The sequence below is a fragment of the Rhipicephalus microplus genome, chromosome 7 (assembly GCF_043290135.1).
Source record: "Rhipicephalus microplus isolate Deutch F79 chromosome 7, USDA_Rmic, whole genome shotgun sequence".
NCBI lineage: Eukaryota > Metazoa > Arthropoda > Arachnida > Ixodida > Ixodidae > Rhipicephalus > Rhipicephalus microplus.
The window spans coordinates 135308252-135328341 of NC_134706.1; the positions used below are offsets into that span (position 1 = coordinate 135308252).

Here is a 20090-nt window from a genome sequence, read left to right on the forward strand (position 1 = left end):
ACTTGTGCACAATGTGGAGTGTCAGGCCACAATTCTGACAATTGCGAAGAACCATCACACTGTGTGAACTGTGGTGGAGATCATGCCGCATACTCACGGTCTTGCTCATTTTGGAAAAAAGAAAAGGAAATCATCACATTGAAAATTAAAGAAAATATCACATTCAAGGAAGCAAGACGAAGAGTGTCGCCATTTTATGGCGCTACATATGCTGATGCGGCGCGTCAGGGGGCAACGCCGCACCAGCCCTCGCCACTCCTTCGGCCACCGCAGAGCGAGCCGACGGCTGTGGCACCTGCCCCCAAGGCGGCAGTAGTTCAGGCTACTCCGCCTCCTAACGAATTGAGGCCGGAGACTCCAGGGTCCTCTGGTCTCAAGGCCTCCCCTCACCAGGCGAGGCCCCCCGCAGGGGCGCCTGCGCAAGTAGGCGTTTGGTGTGTAGCGACACCACGGACCCGAGCTAACGGGGGAGTTTCGGCTCCCTCCCACGCCTAGCCGTGCGTGGCTTTGCCGTGTCCGGGGAAAAGGGGATCCTGGGGGTTGAGCTGACGCTGGGTGATTGGACCTTTAAGGCCCCCCGGCAGAAGCAACACACCCCTTTGGCCCCGGCTTCACGTAGACGGCACCTCTGGGCTGACCCACCCAGGGGAAATCGGCAGTCGCCTTTTCCTATCTCTCTCTCCCTACATCTTCGTCTTTATCTCTTACTGTTTATCTGTCCTGTCTTCTACTCTCTTCTGTTTACTTCCATATTTCCTGGCGGCGAGGGTTAACCCTGTGCAAATAGCCTACCTTGGTCTAGGCGCATTGGGTTATAGTTGCGTTGTACGGCTGGCGTCTCCAGGTTTTAGCATCCACAAACTTGTAGCGTCCCCTTGTTGGGCTCCGAGGTGGGTGGCCGCCAACGCTTCTGAAAAAAAATTAAACTGGCATGCATAAAGCATTTCCCCTATTAAGTGATCGTACCGCCTTAAAGCGTGTACGCACCGAAGACTTAGGCTTTTTCAACCAATCAAGTGATAACTTCCCCCATTTTCATGTTATACATAGTGAAATAAGCAGCAAGCAAGCCAGAACCGTATCACCCTTTGTAGTAGCCAGATGTCTCACAGAAACTCTTGGAGCCGGGTACAAAGTTACCAAAATGGCCAGCGGAGACCTTCTCCTTGAAGTCCGAGGAAAAGAACAGTTTGAAAAGCTACAGAATCTTTCAACTTTTGGTGACACTCCCATCACTGTAACGCCACACAGATCCATGAACACAACCCGTGGAGTAGTATCTGATGCTGATTTGCTCAGCTTGACTGAAGAGGAACTTCTGGAGGGGTGGAAGAGTCAGAATGTGACCAATGTACAAAGGATCACCATTAGAAGAGACAACAAGGCAACACCAACAAAACACCTAATACTCACGTTCGCTTCCAGTCATCTCCCAGAAAGTATTCAAACAGGCTACACTAAGACGTCGATCAGACCATACATACCTAACCCACGTCGTTGTTTCAAATGCCAGAAGTATGGCCACGGCTCACAAAGCTGTCGTGGTCACCAAACTTGTGCACAATGTGGAGTGTCAGGCCACAACTCTGACAATTGCGAAGAACCATCACACTGTGTGAACTGTGGCGGAAATCATGCAGCATACTCACGGTCTTGCTCATTTTGGAAAAAAGAAAAAGAAATTATCACATTGAAAATTAAAGAAAATATTACATTTAAGGAAGCAAGACGAAGAGTGTCGCCATTTTATGGCGCTACATATGCTGATGCGGCGCGTCAGGGGGCAACGCCGCAGCAGCCCTCGTCACTCCTTCGGCCAGCGCAGAGCGAGCCGACGGCTGTGGCACCTGCCCCCAAGGCGGCAGTAGTTCAGTCTACTCCGCCGCCTAGCGAATTGAGGCCGGAGACTCCAGGGTCCTCTGGTCTCAAGGCCTCCCCACACCAGGCGAGGCCTAAAATCCGAACCACCAGCTCGCATGTGCGGGCAACCAGTGCCTCTGCGAAGGCAATGGATACAACGGTACCCTTGGTACCAAAAGAGCGGCGCGCCTCCTTGGAGCGCGTTAAGAAAAATAAAAAACCAATAACGGGGCCGGACGACCGTCCTGCCACCTGAATTATTGACCTCACTCCAACACAGGATACTCTTTGTACACACAGCAGCCTCTCTCTTGTTTAAATATGCAGACAGAAATATTACAGTGGAACATCCGAGGCCTTCTTCGAAACCTCGATGACTTACAAGAACTCCTCCATGAACACAATCCAAGAGTGCTGTGTGTACAGGAGACACACTTAAAACGAACTAACACAAACTTTTTACGTAACTATATAATCTTCCGAAAGGATAGAGATGATGCCATGCTACCATCCGGTGGTGTAGCGGTTATAGTAGGTCAAGGTATAGCATGCACACAATTACCCCTTCAAACTTCCCTCGAGGCGGTGGCTGTCCGAGCAGTTATTCTAAACAAACTTGTCACTGTTTGCTCTTTGTACATACCTCCGCACCACCGTCTCGAAAAACTTCAATTCCAGTCTTTAATCGACGAACTACCTGAACCTTATCTGGTCCTTGGGGACCTGAACGCACATAATGGTCTGTGGGGTGACTCTCGCTGTGATGCCCGAGGTCGTCTCATTGAAAAATTCCTCCTTTCATCGGGTGCTTGTCTGTTGAATAGGAAAGAGGCAACATACTATAACCTTGCCAACAAAACTTACTCTTCCATAGACCTCAGTATCGCATCTCCTTCACTTGTACCATTACTTCAGTGGAAAGTCATAAATAATCCATACGGAAGTGACCATTTCCCTTTAGTTTTGAGTACACCAATAACAAATGAATGTCCTCCACATGTTCCCAAATGGCTGGTAAACAAAGCCAACTGGGAACGATTTCAAAAGCTTACTCACCTAAATTGGACTGACATATGCGGGTTAGGCATAGATGAAGCTGTGCAGTACTTCACGGCTTTTCTTACTGACGCAGCAACTAAGTGCATTCCACAAACATCTGGACTGCCCGGCAAACGACACGTTCCGTGGTGGAACACTGAGTGCCAGAATGCGCGAAAGGAACAGAACAGGGCATGGAGGTTGCTGCGGAACTCGCCGACAGCGGAAAACCTTGAGAGCTTTAGAAAAATAAAATCTCGAGGCAGGAGAACGCGTCGGCAGGCCAGAAAAGAAAGCTGGCACAAGTTTTTATCAGGGATAAATTCATATACACAAGAGGCTAAAGTCTGGAACATGGTTCGTAGGGTAGCAGGAAGACAAGTACACTCAGTCCCACTCGTAAACACACAAGGTGATAGCCTGGAAGATCAAGCGAACTTCCTCGGTGCACACTACGAGCAGGTGTCTAGCTCGTCACACTACACTGAAGCTTTCCAAAGACACAAAGCAAAGATAGAAAAGCAGAAACTAGAATCCAAGTGCACAAATTACGAGGAATACAACCAACCTTTCAACTTAGCTGAGCTACAAACATCACTAAACTCTTGCAATAATTCCGCTCCAGGCTACGACCGTGTCACATATGAAATGTTGAAAAACTTGCCGCTCGAAACGCGAAAAACTTTACTCTCTCTATACAATGCTATCTGGCTTTCAGGTACCATCCCTGCTTCTTGGAAAGAGGCTATTGTTATCCCTATTTTGAAACAGGGCAAGGACCCTTCCTCAGTTTCAAGTTACAGGCCCATTGCACTAACCAGCTGCGTTTGTAAACTTTTTGAAAAAATGATAAACCGCCGACTTTTACATTTCCTTGAAACACACCATCTGCTCGACCAATTTCAGTGTGGGTTTCGGGAGGGTAGATCCACCACCGACCATCTGGTGCGTATCGAGGCACAGATCCGAGACGCTTTTGTCCACAAACAATACTTCCTCTCAGTGTTTCTCGATATCGAGAAGGCTTACGACACAACATGGCGTTTTGGGATATTAAGAGACTTGTCTCACCTGGGTGTGCGCGGCAGAATGCTTTCCATAATCGAGAGTTACTTGTCCAATCGGAAATTCCGCGTCCGTGTGGGCAGTATTCTCTCCCAAATATTTGTGCAAGAAACGGGAGTACCGCAAGGTGGTGTACTTAGTTGTACACTTTTTATTATAAAAATGAATTCCTTGCACCTGTCCATTCCCCGCAACATGTTCTATTCCACATATGTCGATGACGTCCAGCTTGGCTTTAAGTCATGCAACCTAGCAATGTGTGAGCGACAGGTTCAGTTAGGTTTAAACAAGGTCTCCAAATGGGCAGAGGAAAACGGATTCCGGCTGAACCCAGGAAAAAGCACGTGTGTCTTGTTCTCTCGAAAGAGAGGCATGCACTCAGAACCCGACATTGAACTGAACGGCCAACGTCTGTCTGTGAATGCGGAGCATAAATTCCTAGGCTTAATCTTGGACAACAAGTTGACCTTCGTACCACACATAAAGTATTTAAAAACAAAATGTTTAAAAGCCATGAATGTTATAAAAGTGTTGTCACGTACTACGTGGGGTAGTGATAGGCAATGCCTCATGAACCTCTATAGAAGCCTTATTCGTACCCGCTTAGATTATGGGGCCGTTGTCTATCAGTCTGCCACTCAAAGTGCCTTGAAAATGCTGGACCCCGTGCACCATCTGGGCATCCGCCTTTCTACGGGTGCTTTTCGCACCAGCCCCGTAGAAAGCCTTTACGTTGAGTCAAATGAGTGGTCTCTTCACCTGCAGAGAACTTGCATGTGCTTTGTATATTTTCTTAAGGTGAAAGCAGACAAGAAGCACCCCTCATACTCTACAATTAATGATTTGTCAAGCTCAACTCTGTTTCAAAACAGGCCTTCGATGAGGCAGCCCTTCTCAGTTCGCCTGAAGAGTCTAGCTGAGGAAACTGGAGTCTCACTTGAACACAGTTTAATGGCTCCTGTAGCATACCCGCCACCGTGGCAATGGCAGACTATAGACTGCGATGTGTCTATAGACTGCGATCTGTAACTGGGAATCTAACTGGTTTCAACTGGTCCCAGTTGAACTGGTTTAAGGAACACTTTTCCAGTTGGGAATTTTTCCCAGTTGGGAATCTATTCCCAGTTGGGAATCTATTCCCAGTTGGCAACTGGGACCAGTTGGGAACCTATTCCCAGTTGGCAACTGGGACCAGTTGAGAATGCATTCCCAGTTGACAACTGGGACCAGTTAGAACGCATTCCCAGTTGAGATGTTCTTAACTTTGAACGTGCAAATGAGCATTCTAAGCACATGAAAGACTCCAAAGGACTTATGTTGAGTGTATATGAGACGATTCTATTTATTAATGCAGAAAAAACATTGCACAGCCCTAGTCTTTGGTCTTCGTTGGGTTATCTATGGATTGAATGCATTTCGCAGTACATTTACTGTGGAGGTTTTCGTCGCTCTGCCTTGATGCAATCCTGAATTTTTTCAGTTAGTATGCTGGTCAAGTTTCGGGCTGCAATGGACGAGTCGGCGCCTGTCACATGCGACCAATGGTTGAGTGTTTCTGTAAAAGAACAGGTGACATGTTACGTGCACTTCTCAGGATAGATTTAGCACATATACACAGCAGACCAACCTTCCAGAACCGCGACCTTTTCAGGTGTCAGCGCAGGCTTTGCAACCTCGCCGAGGTTCCTTCTTCCTGGAGCTACGCCACCTTTAACACTGCGTGACGCTAGCCCTTTCTGGGACCATATGGCTTGTGCCGTTTCCTTCACCACCAGCCTTGCCTTCTTGTGAGACAGAATTCTTTTTGCCTGAATAGGCGTCAGGCAGATGCCCTTTTGAAGATGAAACTGTAAATATCAAGGAAGAGAGCGATGCAACATCTTGTTCCTGTAATTATTATTGGCTGACAAAGAAGTTCAACTTAGCAGGCGTACAAATATTGAATAGCAAAAATTTTATTATTACAAGTTTTTGTGCAATATAATTTTTTTCTGAATGTGGTAATGAGCATGGTTTCTTTTTTTGTTTACTTGACTTGTGAAACAGGTTGTGTGGGGAAGGGGGGGGGGCAGCCTTGCATCACTGCAGTTTATTGTATGCTTACCAGCTGGTGAGCACCGGACTATGTAAGAGATTTGAAATGCTCCTTGGCTTTGCCACCGCACGCTATCGGATATTCACGTGAGAGAGGAGGCATTTTCGCGCCACTTTGGCAAAAAGACAGCAGCGGTCTAGATACAGGTACTTTAAACAATATTTTTGGTAGCCCTGTATTTAATTTTTTGTTAGCAGACATACACACCAGATGTCAACCTATATATGATGATTAATGCATACTACAATTTAGGGCATATGTAATTATTACATGTTCCATAATGTAGGTGTTGCCGACTTTCAGTATTTGAGAATTTGAAGAGCACATATTCAATTCACGAATTAAAATATTCGCAGGGCCACTATTCGATTTGTATTCGGATATGCACATGCTTTTGCCACCTCATATAGTGTTTCTAAATGTCCAAATTATCTGTGGTATTGGTAATATATCTAGCTACCGAAATTGACAAGGGCAAGTATACAAGCCACCTGTACTTTCTAGAAGCTAAAATGTAACATGTACTGCAGAAGATTTCACAAACTTACCAACAACTGCTGCTGTTTTGCACCACTGTCATTGGCAACATGCCAAGTAGCTGCACATCGTTATTGTGGAGGCACCTCTGAGCTGTTCGGCAGGCAGTTTGTTTCACACGGCTTATAATAATATCATGGGTTTCATGTCCCAAAATCACATGATTATACGGGATGTCAATGTGAAGGGATCTGCAAATTTTGAATATAGTGTGTTCTGTCCTCAATAGGAGTATTATATTAGAAAAGAGGCTGTGTGCACAAAGATAATAGTAAATCATGGTCACTAAGATTACAAATGAGTGCTGTAACTAAATCAGTGCTGTGAAGCTAGATGTAAGTATAATGTAATGAAGTGACAATTAGTTGGGATGCAATCACTCAATTTACTGAATGTAAACACATTTAATTCAAGCTACCATAGTTGCTGGTGTGAACATATAACATGCTACAATTTATGTTGGCATCTACAGTATAGATTTGAAATTATTTACTTTTTGACCATTTGCATCAATCATGTTCAAAGAATGCAACATTATGCTAATTTCATTGTGTGCTTGAACTTCACAGGTAAAGTGCAAAATATATACTCACAGAGCCATCTTCTAAATATGAAAAACATTTCCCTGAAAAAAGATGTTGCAAATTTGTGAAACATGGAAATTCAGTAGTTTCCTACAATAGAAGCACACAAGTAAAAAAGCCTACTTGGACTAGGCAGGTCATCAGATTCTTTTGCTGCACATGCTGGAAACACAAGGAGCAAAGCTAAATGTTTACACAAATACTACACATAAGCCTGTAACTCACCAGTCATCGAAGTGGGAGGTTCCTCTATGAAGTCTGCATAAATATTTTGCATTGTTATAATTACACGTAAGCAATACAATAGAAATAAACCTAAAGCCTTACCATCAATGGCACTTCGTGAGTGTAGACTGCCAGCATCTGGTGTGAAAAAGCCAAAATTTAGATCTCACAGGAATAGACAAACATCCTCCAACTTACTCGGTGACCCAGGCACAGTCTCTTGAATGGACTTTACTGCATTTTTTTGCAATTTTAAAATCAGTTACAAAGGCTGTATTGAGAAAATAATCTAGCCTCTTGCAATTTTTGGCATGCATCATTTTACTTCATTTATGCATGCAAAAAAATCAGATCTGTGTGCATAGTACACCAATTTACAAAACTTGCTAATTTTATATTTAATACTATTGCACATACAATTCATGCAGTGATGGAAGCAATACATGAACATCCTGGTTACTTGTGTGTTTCATTGTGTCAAATGTCATTTGCTAAGGAAGTGCAACATTGCATTTCCTAGCAAGTCTCAAGGCAAAAGTCATCAAACATGCATGATCCTTTGAATTCTTTCCCAGCAGGAACAAGCTTTGTTGACTCACTGGACTGCAAATAGTATACTGCAAAGTGCTTTAAGTAAATCTGAAAAATAATTAGTGATTATGAAGTAACCGATTATGCATCTTGATCCATTACATGAGAAGGGAATACTGCTTTAAGTACTCTAGCTCAAGAAGTGCTCTTATGCTATATGCTACAGATGATTGTCAATTCTATGTAGTATGAAACTAATAACACTAAATTTAATAACAAAAATGAATATGCACCTAGGTTGCTTGTGGCCTTTGCTGTCTCCTTTCTAGCTTGTACAGTGCAGCTCTCAACGTCAGCCTCTTTGCTGTGCTGCAGGTCTTCAACTGTCAAAATATTCAAGAAATGCTCACTAGCTATGAAATTAACAGGTTGTCATCAACATATAAAAAAACTTTCTCATTTTAAGAACTAAAATCAATATATAATTATTGTACTTACACCTCAGAAATTTTGAGTTTAACAGCACCTGCTGTGAGCTAACTTGTTCTTGCAAGAAGATGTTGTCTTGCCGCAGCTCCTTGCATCTCTTTTTCCAAAATTTGGTTTTTTTCTTCTCTTCTGTTACTTCTGAGCTGGACACGAGAGAGTCATCCGAGCTTGATGATGAACTCAGTCGCGTTTTTCGCTGCGTAAACATTTTTTTTTTTTTTGCTTCACTGAAGCTTATTCACAGTGAAAAGAAGAAAAGAAGTTTAAGGAAATCGGGTATTATATAGTTAATACACGCTCACAGTTTGTTCCGAGTTCTGTCGGAGAGCGTGGCTCATCTGCTTTTTCAAGATCTGCTCGTACCGGTCTTTTTTTGCTGCAGTTCGGTTGACAGCTGTTTTTTTCATTCTTGCAGCCTGCAAATTTTGGATTAGACATACTCCCAATATCTTAAAATAATTCGCACTTCCTTAATAGATTCGAAAAAAAAGAGAAACACCTAAAAAAAAAAAGATTTGCGAATGAACAAGTGCGCACTTACAGTGGCCTTCTTGGTCACAGCTCCTTCAACGTCCGAGCCTTCCTCAACTGCAATTTTAGGGATCGGAATTCTTTTTGGCGATTCCCGAGCTTCTTTCTCTGTGGCTGAAAGTGCAAGTGTGGATATTAGACTAACGCGTAGATCAGGGTAGATGGATGCACTTACCGCCAAGTCGAAGTATCTGGGCTTTATATTCACCCGTGTCGTCACCGTTTGCTTCATCCTCCCAGTGAACGACATACACTGCCTTGCCATCGAAATCCGTCTCGTGCTTCGGATGAAAATCATGGATATCCTCCACTCGCACAACATATCTACGAGTGTCATGTGCATGGTCACTATCTAGAAAGCGAACTAGCGCGAACATTATATCGAACCAAATATGACAGTCAACGGGCTCAGCGCGCACGTGGGTAACGCGGGCCTGACACAAAGTGGATTGTACTCAGCTTGGCCCGGCTTCGCTCAGCTCAACCAACCAAGCCAAAACTGCTTGGCCTGGCCTGAATTTAAACGCGTACAAATTCATAAATAACGTTGTTAAAGAAACGGCCTATATATAAATAAAAAACCTGTAACGTTCGGTGCTAGAAATGCAAATAAAAATATATTACCTATTATTCACTTCATTGCTAAGCCGTTACAAAGCCGACTGAATCCAGATCTCAAGTCGTTTGCATGGCGTTTGCGCTTTCGTGGATCGAAAGATTTCCACTCAAGCGCACGCTAATACATATCGATTTGTATTTTTTTTATTAGACTGAAGGCATTTTACCACAGTTCGAAGTGTACATTCTGTACCGCTAACATGTCCCGGACGCCTAAACGACGGAAGTTATATCTAGAGCCATCCTTCGATGGGAAAGAGCTGCCCAGATCAACGCGGTACAGGGCGTCTCGCCTCGCGACTGACACTAGCCAAGTGGAAAACGTGATGTCTGATGGTAATGCTGCTGCAGATGAACCTGCTGATAATTCGCCAGTTCGCGTCTGGGCAAACGATGAAGTCGACGAGTGCGAAGAGTCGGGACCGAGCGACGATGAGGAAGCCCTGGCAGAGAACGCAAAGGAGGATGATCGTGAAACTGATGGCTCCTTTGACTCCGATTTATCTGCTGAAGACATCGTGACCCTAGTCATGGACTTTGCTGTTAACTTTGGCCTGGCGTGGACACAGGTAGAACACCTGATGAAACTAGTCAGTTTTTTAATGAAAAGAAAGGATCTCCCTGACACGAAGTTTCTGTTTAAGAAATTTGCGGGAGTCTCCACTGATAGCATGGGCTTTCATTTCTATTGTCCCAACTGCATTTGCCTTCTCGGCGAATGTGACGGGGACCTTAAGAAAAGAAAAGAATTCAATGCAACATGTACACAATGCCAACAGTTGTACAGTGGAGATACCCTTACTGCGCAAGGAAGTTTTTTTGTGACCCTTCCCATGGGGCAACAGATTTCTTCAATTCTTTCGTCTCAAGATACTTCCAGGTCACTTAAAAACTCTTTAAATGCACTTGCACATCGTTCACACGCCGCCTCTATGACAGACTTTACAGACGGAAGTTTGTATCTGCACCAAAGAAAAGAACTGGGTCTTGGCGCTATGGACATCACATTGACCATAAACTCGGATGGTAGTCCTGTGTTCAACTCATCCAAGTTTTCGATATGGCCCGTGCAGACGACAATTAATGAGTTGCCGCCCGGATTGCGTTTGAAAAATGTTACTGTTGCTACACTGTGGTATGGACAGTGCCACCCAGACATGACATTGGTGTTGGAGGCATTCACGAAGCAAATGGACTCGCTTACCAGGAGTGGTATCGAGTGGACATGTGATGGAGAGACCTTTCAATCAAAAGTGAGCCACTTCTATTTCATTGCGTAGTCTCCTCCTAGCAAACTTAGTTGCATATTGTGTCCTTCCGCAATATTCCTTAACCAAAAACTAAAAAAAGAAACAGCAAAAGAGAAGGCAAATGAAAACTTACTACTGTAGTGATACTAGTTTTTTTTGGCTTCATGAAAAAGCTTTCATTTTAGTCTAATTTAACTGCTATATAACGCTTTAAAAACTGAGCAATGCACGAAATATTCTTGACTTTTGGTGAAGTGCCTGATTTAACTATAATTCTTTTAAAATTATGTTACAACAAATAATGGTACTGCTTTAAAAATACATATTGTCAACACACAAGCATTTGAGCCAAGTTTAATACCACTGTCGCACAGCCACTTGAACTCACAATTGTGCCAGATTCAGATTGACATTCTACACCACGATTAGCCTCATTCTACTGCTTGCACAAAGTAGGCAATCGGGACCGAGAAATCTTATCCCGACCAGACTTGAGTATGATTGAATTTGAAAACCAATATAGCACTGTCCCATTTCTTCATTAAAACTATATTCTTTTTGTTACATTACAGGTCTATTGTTTCGCTGCTGTAGCCGATGCTCCAGCCAGGGCTCTGATGCAGAACACAGTCCAGTATAATGGATACTTTGGGTGTGGCTGGTGTTTGCACCCTGGCAAATGCATTGAAGGTAAGCAAACTGACTTGTGTACAAAAATATCTGACAGACTACATCCTGGATATCAGCTTCACAATCACTATTTTGTTACTGAAATTTGGTTTGTGCATTATTATTACATCCTACTTAATTTTATTTTCACGCATTCTTTTCTTAAAGTATTTTTGTCACACTAAAAGTTAACGTGCATTCAAGACATGCTAGCCTTCTTCTTTACTTTACAAACTTCTAGAAAGCTTCATGTGGCCTTCACATCTGTATGCATTATTACAGCAGTTAGGAGTACCTGACATTTGCAGGAATATTATTACCAGTTAGAAAAATCTAGTATTCATTGCTGCAAAGGTTTTTTTGCCCACCCTCCCGAGTTTTGTATTTAATTTGTTTCTATCATTTTTATTTTGCAGGAACAGTCAAGTACCCTATAAGCGCTGAAGCTCCACCCGACAGGACTAAAGAAGGGATGATGCAAGACATGGCTGAAGTGCACAGGACTGGTGTTAATGTGCGAGGAGTTAAAGGGCCTTCCCCATTAATTAATTTGGTGGGGTTTGACATTGTGTGGGGCTTCACGCCTGATTATATGCATGGGGTTTTACTTGGTGTCACACGCCAGTTTATGGAGCTGTGGATGTCTGGTGTAGGCGCTCCATATTATATAGGGTCGCCACAGTTGATTAGGATGGTTGACGAAAGGCTTTGTGCCATTAAGCCTCCTCAATGCATCACGCGCCTGCCAAGATCTGTTGAACTGAGAAAGTTTTGGAAGGCAAGCGAGTGGCAACAGTGGCTGTTGTATTACAGCCTTGTTTGTGTTCACAGAATCTTGCCTGGCAAGTACCACAAACACTTTAGCTTGCTGGTGAAAGCTGTATACCTCCTACTTGGAGATACTGTCTCAGCCAAAGACATCAGGGATAGTACTGAGTGTCTTGTGCAATTTGTTATTCAAGTCCAAGTTCTCTACTCTAAGAAGGAAATGACTTCGAATGTACACTTGTTGTTGCACCTTGCAAAAAGTGTTACAATGCAAGGGCCACTCTGGGCACACTCTTGCTTTGTCTTTGAGGCGGGCTTAGGAAAGATTAAAAAGCTCGTCACTTCCGCTAAAGGAGTGCCTCACCAAGTGATGAGCAGAGTGCTTATGGCCAGCAAAGTTGGCGCACACAATGCAGCCGCTAGTGAGCAAGTTAAGAATTTCTTGTGCTCTGATTTGTGCAACAAAGAAGAGTCGCTGGCCCTTTTGGGAAAACCAAGAGCTGTCAGTGAGTCCATTCATAGAATTATTGAAGCGCAAGTCCCACACCAAATCACAGGGCCTGTTGAGGAATATGATAGAGTTCGCATCTCTGGACGCATGTTCCACAGCGAACAATATCAAAGGCCTCAAAAAACTAACTGCACAGCTGTACGACTGCGAGACAATATGCATGCTAAGATCCAGCATATTGTGTCAGTTAGCTGCAGTGACAGAAAAAGGATTTATTTTGTGTCTAACAGCTATGTTAGTTCTCTGTGTTTCGGCACAACACACATTTCATGTGTTCAGAAGTGGGTGGCACAGAATGTCGTCGAAGTGGACAGGCAGGCAGCTCCATGCCTGTGGATTGACTGGAACGAAAGGCAATTTTTTTGTAATCTTGCCAATCGTTTCCCATAAAAAGATTACCTGATTTTTGTTTGCATTTAGCTTTTTGGAAAATTTTAAAGGTGTCATGTTATACTTTTTATGATAAGTGTGAACGCACTTGGAGTTGCATGTAACTGACATGCTACACATTTAACTACTGCCTTGCTCATGCCATGCCAGCATGTCCAACATTCCCTATTATTTTAGGTTGTTCTTATAAGAATGTGGGCTCAACTCGGTTCTTATGGGGACCATTTCAAAGGCACTTGCACATTTTCCAGGCGAACCCAATGATTAAATTCACTACTACTGTTCTCAAAATAGTACTCAAGCAATCCCTTTTGCTTGTATTATTATATGGGTTTAATCGTGTAACCTTTGGTTATGTTCCTTTGGATGAATGTACTTGTATGAATAAACCTTTCGTGCTGTTTAGCCACATGGAATAAGTCACAAGCCATTTGCTTCTAATATAGTTGTGTCTGCAGCATGTCGGCAGTAGTCTCAGTTGGGATAACTGTCGGCACTACCCCACATTTAGTTGTTGCACGGAAGTAACCGCTGTACTGCACACAAGACTATTATGCTCCAACAAGATGATAATATTAATACTCGGGCGTCAATCAGGCCGTGATGGATGTAAAAAGATTGACAACAGCTGTTTGATATTAGTTCAATGTAATTATGCTAAAGCGTACGACTGAGTGCACTGTGTTGCTCAATTTCGATATGAAATATTTCACAATAATAGGATTTTCAAAAATACGAGATTAAGTAAAACTGTTCAGATTATTCTAATATCGAGGTAAACAATGTAAAGAGGCTGACATCTAAAGAAGAAAAAATAATTCATTTATAAACCACAACTCACCATTTGCAAGATGACAGTTACTCATTGTAATCTATTCTAATACTGGTCCTTTAAAGTACTACTAGGCTGGTAATACAGTACCCTACAATGAGTAGGACAAAAAACCTATGGATAAAACCAATTCCTTCAAGTGCAGCAGTGTGTCACATACATCTAGTTCAATTTTTTTCTGTTCTTTCACTGTAACGATTCATAAAACCAAAAAAAACTGGCAGCATTTCTATTTAGGGCACAACTTGGACCATTTTCTTCCAATTGAATTGCTTATGGTTTTCAGCTGGGCACTGCTTCCAGTTCAAGGGCATGCTCATGAAATTCCTGTGGTCCCTGTGGGTGGCCAGTTGAGTTGGGACATGTTGGTAACTGGAATCAACTGGGACCAGTTGCTAACTGGAACCAGTTTCAACTGGGACCAATTAGTTCCCAACTGGGACCAGTTGCTAACTGGGACCACTTGCAACTGGAATCAACTGGTACCAGTTAGTTCCCAACTGGGACCAGTTGCTAACTGGAACCAGTTGCAACTGGCATCAACTGGGACCAGTTAGTTCCCAACTGGGACCAGTTGCTAACTGGAACCAGTTGCAACTGGCATCAACTGGGACCAGTTAGTTCCCAACTGGGACCAGTTGATACCAGTTAATACCAGTTGAAACCAGTTAGATTCCCAGTTACAGATTTTCACTAGGGGTTTAATGGCTCCTGTAGCATACCCGCCACCGTGGCAGTGGCAGACTATAGACTGCGATGTGTCTTTCCTAGAGGTTACAAAACATGCACCTATTGCCCATATCCGAACACACTTTCTGGAACTTCAACACAAATACACACGTCCTGAGTTCTTCACAGATGCCTCCAAGACTAACTCCTCTGTGTCCTACGCTGCTGTCGGCCCATCCTTTTCGAATGCTGGCCCTCTACATCCATGCACAAGTATCTTCACAGCGGAAGCTTACGCGATACTGGTGGCAGCTAAACACATCAAACAATTACAAATACAAAAAGCAGTAATTTATACAGACTCCCTCAGTGTGGTAACGGCTCTGCACAGTCTTAAAAAACAAAAAAACCCAGTCCTTGTCTCACTTTACTCCATTTTGTGCACACTCTACACACACAAACAACATGTTGTAGTGTGCTGGGTGCCAGGGCACCGTGAGATCCAAGGCAACGTGAGGGCGGATCAGCTCGCTGCATCCGTCCATGAGAGCACCGCCATTACATCCATATCAATCCCGGCCCTTGATCTTAAGCCGTCTCTCAAACTAAACCTCAGGAACTACTGGCAGAGCAAGTGGGATACACACACAGAAAACAAACTACACGTTATCAAGCCACACCTTGGCCATTGGCCACCAGTATCAAAATCACGTCTAACAGAGGTAACACTAACAAGACTCAGGATAGGGCACACATACACGACACACACACATCTTTTATCCGGTGGGGACCCACCATTGTGTGATAAATGTGGTGAGGCTTTAACAGTTCTTCACATTTTAATTGAATGTAAACATTTAGACAGTCTAAGAAGACACCACTTCCCACTATCCTACCGACAACATATACCTTTACACCCTGCAATGTTCGTCGGTAGGGAACCGCTTTTTAGTCACAAATCACTATTAGCGTTTTTAAAGGAAATTCATAATTTCCATATCATATACCCGGGCATACCGTAGCACGACCTCTCTTGAGAGGTTTTTGCTGCGGTGGCTACACAGGAAAGCACATGCCTCACGGCCCTTGGACGCAAGGGTATGAACGAGTGAGGCACTTGTGCTAATGCCATACATATCCACCATCGTCTTATTATCATCAACTTTTGTCATCATTCACACCACACACATCTTTCACGGCATGGTCATCATTTTATTACTTGTATGTTCTTACCCGCCTTATCGCGAGGAATTTTATGGCCCTTATACAGCCGCTTATCACAATCATTGTCCATATTTTTAGTAAGATGAAATGGCGCTCTTTGGCCAACAAATGGCCCTTGCGCCAAAAAACACCATATATCATCATCACCAGGCGAGGCCTAAAATCCGAACCACGAGCTCGCATGTGCGGGCACCCAGTGCCTCTGAGGAGGCAATGGATACAACGGTACCCTTGGTACCAAAAGAGGGGGGCGCCTCCTTGGAGCGCGCCAAGAAAAATAAAAAACCAATAACGGGGCCGGACAACCGTCCTGCCACCTGAATTAATTAGCTCACTCCAACACAGGATACTCTTTGTACACACAGCAGCATCTCTCTTGTTTAAATATGCAGACAGAAATATTACAGTGGAACATCCGAGGCCTTCTTCGAAACCTCGATGACTTACAAGAACTCCTCCATGAACACAATCCAAGAGTGCTGTGTGTACAAGAGACACACTTAAAACGAACTAACACAAACTTTTTACGTAACTACATCATCTTCCGAAAGGATAGAGATGATGCCATGCTACCATCCGGTGGTGTAGCGGTTATAGTAAGTCAAGGTATAGCATGCACACAATTACCCCTTCAAACTTCCCTTGAGGCGGTGGCTGTCCGAGCAGTTATTCTAAACAAACTTGTCACTGTCTGCTCTTTGTACATACCTCCGCACCACCGTCTCGAAAAACTTCAATTCCAGTCTTTAATAGACGAACTACCTGAACCTTATCTGGTCCTTGGGGACCTGAACGCACATAATGGTCTGTGGGGTGACTCTCGCTGTGATGCACGAGGTCGTCTCATTGAACAATTCCTCATTTCATCGGGTGCGTGTCTGTTGAATAGGAAAGAAGCAACATACTATAACCTTGCCAACAAAACTTACTCTTCCATAGACCTCAGTATCGCATCTCCTTCACTTGTACCATTACTTCATTGGAAAGTCATAAATAATCCATACGGAAGTGACCATTTCCCTTTAGTTTTGAGTACACCAATAATAAATGAATGTCCTCCACATGTTCCCAAATGGCTGGTAAACAAAGCCAACTGGGAACAATTTCAAAAGCTTACTCACCTGAATTGGACTGACATATGCGGGTTAGGCATAGATGAAGCTGTGCAGTACTTCACGGCTTTTCTTACTGACGCAGCAACCAAGTGCATTCCACAAACATCTGGACTGCCCGGCAAACGACACGTTCCGTGGTGGAACACTGAGTGTCAGAATGCACGAAAGGAACAGAACAGGGCATGGAGGTTGCTGCGGAACTCGCCGACGGCGGAAAACCTTGAGAGCTTTAGGAAAATAAAATCTCGAGGCAGGAGAACGCGTCGGCAGGCCAGAAAAGAAAGCTGGCACAAGTTTTTATCAGGGATAAATTCATATACACAAGAGGCTAAAGTCTGGAATATGGTTCGTAGGGTAGCAGGAAGACAAGTACACTCACTCCCACTCGTAAACACACAGGGTGATAGCCTGGAAGATCAAGCGAACTTCCTCGGTGCACACTACGAGCAGGTGTCTAGCTCGTCACACTACACTGAAACTTTCCAAAGACACAAAGCAAAGATGGAAAAGCGGAAACTAGAATCCAAGTGCACAAATTACGAGGAATACAACCAACCTTTCAACTTAGCTGAGCTACAAACATCTCTAAACTCTTGCAATAATTCCGCCCCAGGCTACGACCGTGTCACATATGAAATGTTGAAAAACCTGCCGCTCAAAACGCGAAAAACTTTACTCTCTCTATACAATGCTATCTGGCTTTCAGGCACCATCCCTGCTTCCTGGAAAGAGGCCATTGTTATCCCTATTTTGAAACAGGGCAAGGACCCTTCCTCAGTTTCAAGTTATAGACCCATTGCACTAACCAGCTGCCTTTGTAAACTTTTTGAAAAAATGATAAACCGCCGACTTTTACATTTCCTTGAAACACACAATCTGCTCGACCAATTTCAGTGTGGGTTTAGGGAGGGTAGATCCACCACCGACCATCTGGTGCGTATCGAGGCACAGATCCGAGAAGCTTTCGTCCACAAACAATACTTCCTCTCAGTGTTTCTCGATATCGAGAAGGCCTACGACACAACATGGCGTTTTGGGATATTAAGAGACTTGTCTCACCTGGGTGTGCGCGGTAGAATGCTTTCCATAATCGAGAGTTACTTGTCCAATCGGAAATTCCGCGTCCGTGTGGGCAGTATTCTCTCGCAAACATTTGTGCAAGAAACGGGAGTACCGCAAGGTGGTGTACTTAGTTGTACACTTTTTATTATTAAAATGAATTCCTTGCACCTGTCCATCCCCCGCAACATGTTCTATTGTACATATGTCGATGACCTCCAGCTTGGCTTTAAGTCATGCAACCTAGCAATGTGTGAACGGCAGGTTCAGTTAGGTTTAAACAAGGTCTCCAAATGGGCAGAGGAAAACGGATTCCGGCTGAATCCAGGAAAAAGCACGTGTGTCCTGTTCTCCCGAAAGAGAGGCATGCACTCAGAACCCGACATTGAACTGAACGGCGAACGTCTGTCTGTGAATGCGGAGCATGAATTCCTAGGCTTAATCTTGGATAACAAGTTGACCTTCGTACCACACATAAAGTATTTAAAAACAAAATGTTTAAAAGCCATGAATGTTATAAAAGTGTTGTCACGTACTACGTGGGGTAGTGATAGGCAATGCCTCATGAACCTCTATAGAAGCCTTATTCGTACCCGCTTAGATTATGGGGCCGTTGTCTATCAGTCTGCCACTCAAAGTGCCTTGAAAATGCTGGACCCCGTGCACCATTTGGGCATCCGCCTTTCTACGGGTGCTTTTCGCACCAGCCCCGTAGAAAGCCTTTACGTTGAGTCAAATGAGTGGTCGCTTCATCTGCAAAGAACCTACATGTCCTTTGTATATTTCCTTAAGGTGAAAGCAGACAAGAGGCACCCCTCATACTCTACTATTAATGACTTGGCGAGCTCCATTCTTTTTCAAAATAGGCCTTCAATGAGGCAGCCCTTCTCAGTTCGCCTGAAGGGTCTAGCTGAGGTCACTGGAGTGTCACTCGAATACAGTTTAATGGCTCCTGTAGCATACCCGCCACCGTGGCAGTGGCAGACTATAGACTGCGATGTGTCTTTCCTAGAGGTTACAAAACATGCACCTATTGCCCATATTCGAACACACTTTCTGGAACTTCAACACAAATACACACGTCCTGAGTTCTTCACAGATGCCTCCAAGACTAACTCCTCTGTGTCCTACGCTGCTTTCGGCCCATCCTTTTCGGATGCTGGCCCTCTACATCCACGCACAAGTATCTTCACAGCGGAAGCTTACGCGATACTGGTGGCAGCTAAACACATCAAACAATTACAAATACAAAAAGCAGTAATTTATACAGACTCCCTCAGTGTGGTAACGGCTCTGCGCAGTCTTAAAAAACAAAAAAACCCAGTCCTTGTCTCACTTTACTCCATTTTGTGCACACTCTACACACACAAACAACATGTTGTAGTGTGCTGGGTGCCAGGGCACCGTGAGATCCAAGGCAACGTGAGGGCGGATCAGCTCGCTGCATCCGTCCATGAGAGCACCGCCATTACATCTATATCAATCCCGGCCCTTGATCTTAAGCCGTCGCTCAAACGAAACCTCAGGGACTACTGGCAGAGCAAGTGGGATACACACACACAAAACAAACTACACGTTATCAAGCCACACCTTGGCCATTGGCTACCAGTATCAAAATCACGTCTAACAGAGGTAACACTAACAAGACTCAGGATAGGACACACATACACGACACACACACATCTTTTATCCGGTGATGATCCACCATTGTGTGATAAATGTGGTGAGACATTAACAGTCCTTCACGTTTTAATTCAATGTAAACATTTAGACAGTCTAAGAAGACACCACTTCCCACTATCCTACCGACAACATATACCTTTACACCCTGCAATGTTCGTCGGTAGGGAACCGCTTTTTAGTCACAAATCACTATTAGCGTTTTTAAAGGAAATTCATAATTTTCATATCATATACCCGGGCATACCATAGCACGACCTCTCTTGAGAGGTTTTTGCTGCGGTGGCTACACAGGAAAGCACATGCCTCACGGCCCTTGGACGCAAGGGTGTGAACGAGTGAGGCACTTG

At 44.0% G+C, this 20090-nt stretch overlaps 3 protein-coding genes across 11 annotated transcripts in view; 2 read left to right on the forward strand and 1 right to left on the reverse strand.

The window, feature by feature from the left end:
• LOC119179667 (uncharacterized) overlaps nucleotides 1-20090 on the forward strand; it is a 224172-nt gene that overhangs the window by 165047 nt on the left and 39035 nt on the right. The window lies entirely within an intron of this gene.
• LOC142767638 (uncharacterized) lies at nucleotides 5276-9467 on the reverse strand. 8 transcript variants are annotated; one of them, XR_012885060.1, is made up of 13 exons: nucleotides 9131-9467; nucleotides 8966-9069; nucleotides 8727-8840; nucleotides 8434-8620; nucleotides 8229-8318; nucleotides 7603-7638; nucleotides 7507-7542; nucleotides 7405-7437; nucleotides 7303-7341; nucleotides 7189-7220; nucleotides 6607-6786; nucleotides 5591-5810; nucleotides 5404-5518 (listed from the first exon to the last, which is right to left on the reverse strand). XR_012885060.1 is itself a non-coding variant. In XM_075869762.1 (12 exons), exons 1-12 carry the CDS (start codon nucleotides 9330-9332, stop codon nucleotides 5391-5393), a joined length of 1221 nt encoding a protein of 406 aa, XP_075725877.1. In that variant the 5' UTR covers nucleotides 9333-9459; the 3' UTR covers nucleotides 5276-5390. The 8 variants fall into 8 exon arrangements, 7 of the variants coding, with proteins under 7 accessions (XP_075725877.1, XP_075725874.1, XP_075725879.1 ...); XM_075869762.1 differs by lacking the exon at nucleotides 6607-6786 and having other exon boundaries at nucleotides 5276-5518; nucleotides 9131-9459; XM_075869759.1 differs by lacking the exon at nucleotides 6607-6786 and having other exon boundaries at nucleotides 5276-5518; nucleotides 7405-7542; nucleotides 9131-9460.
• On the forward strand, nucleotides 9524-13174 carry LOC142767637 (uncharacterized). The gene is made up of 3 exons (XM_075869758.1): nucleotides 9524-10826; nucleotides 11396-11513; nucleotides 11909-13174. The coding sequence occupies exons 1-3, from the start codon at nucleotides 9774-9776 to the stop codon at nucleotides 13159-13161; spliced, it is 2424 nt and encodes an 807-aa protein (XP_075725873.1). The 5' UTR covers nucleotides 9524-9773; the 3' UTR covers nucleotides 13162-13174.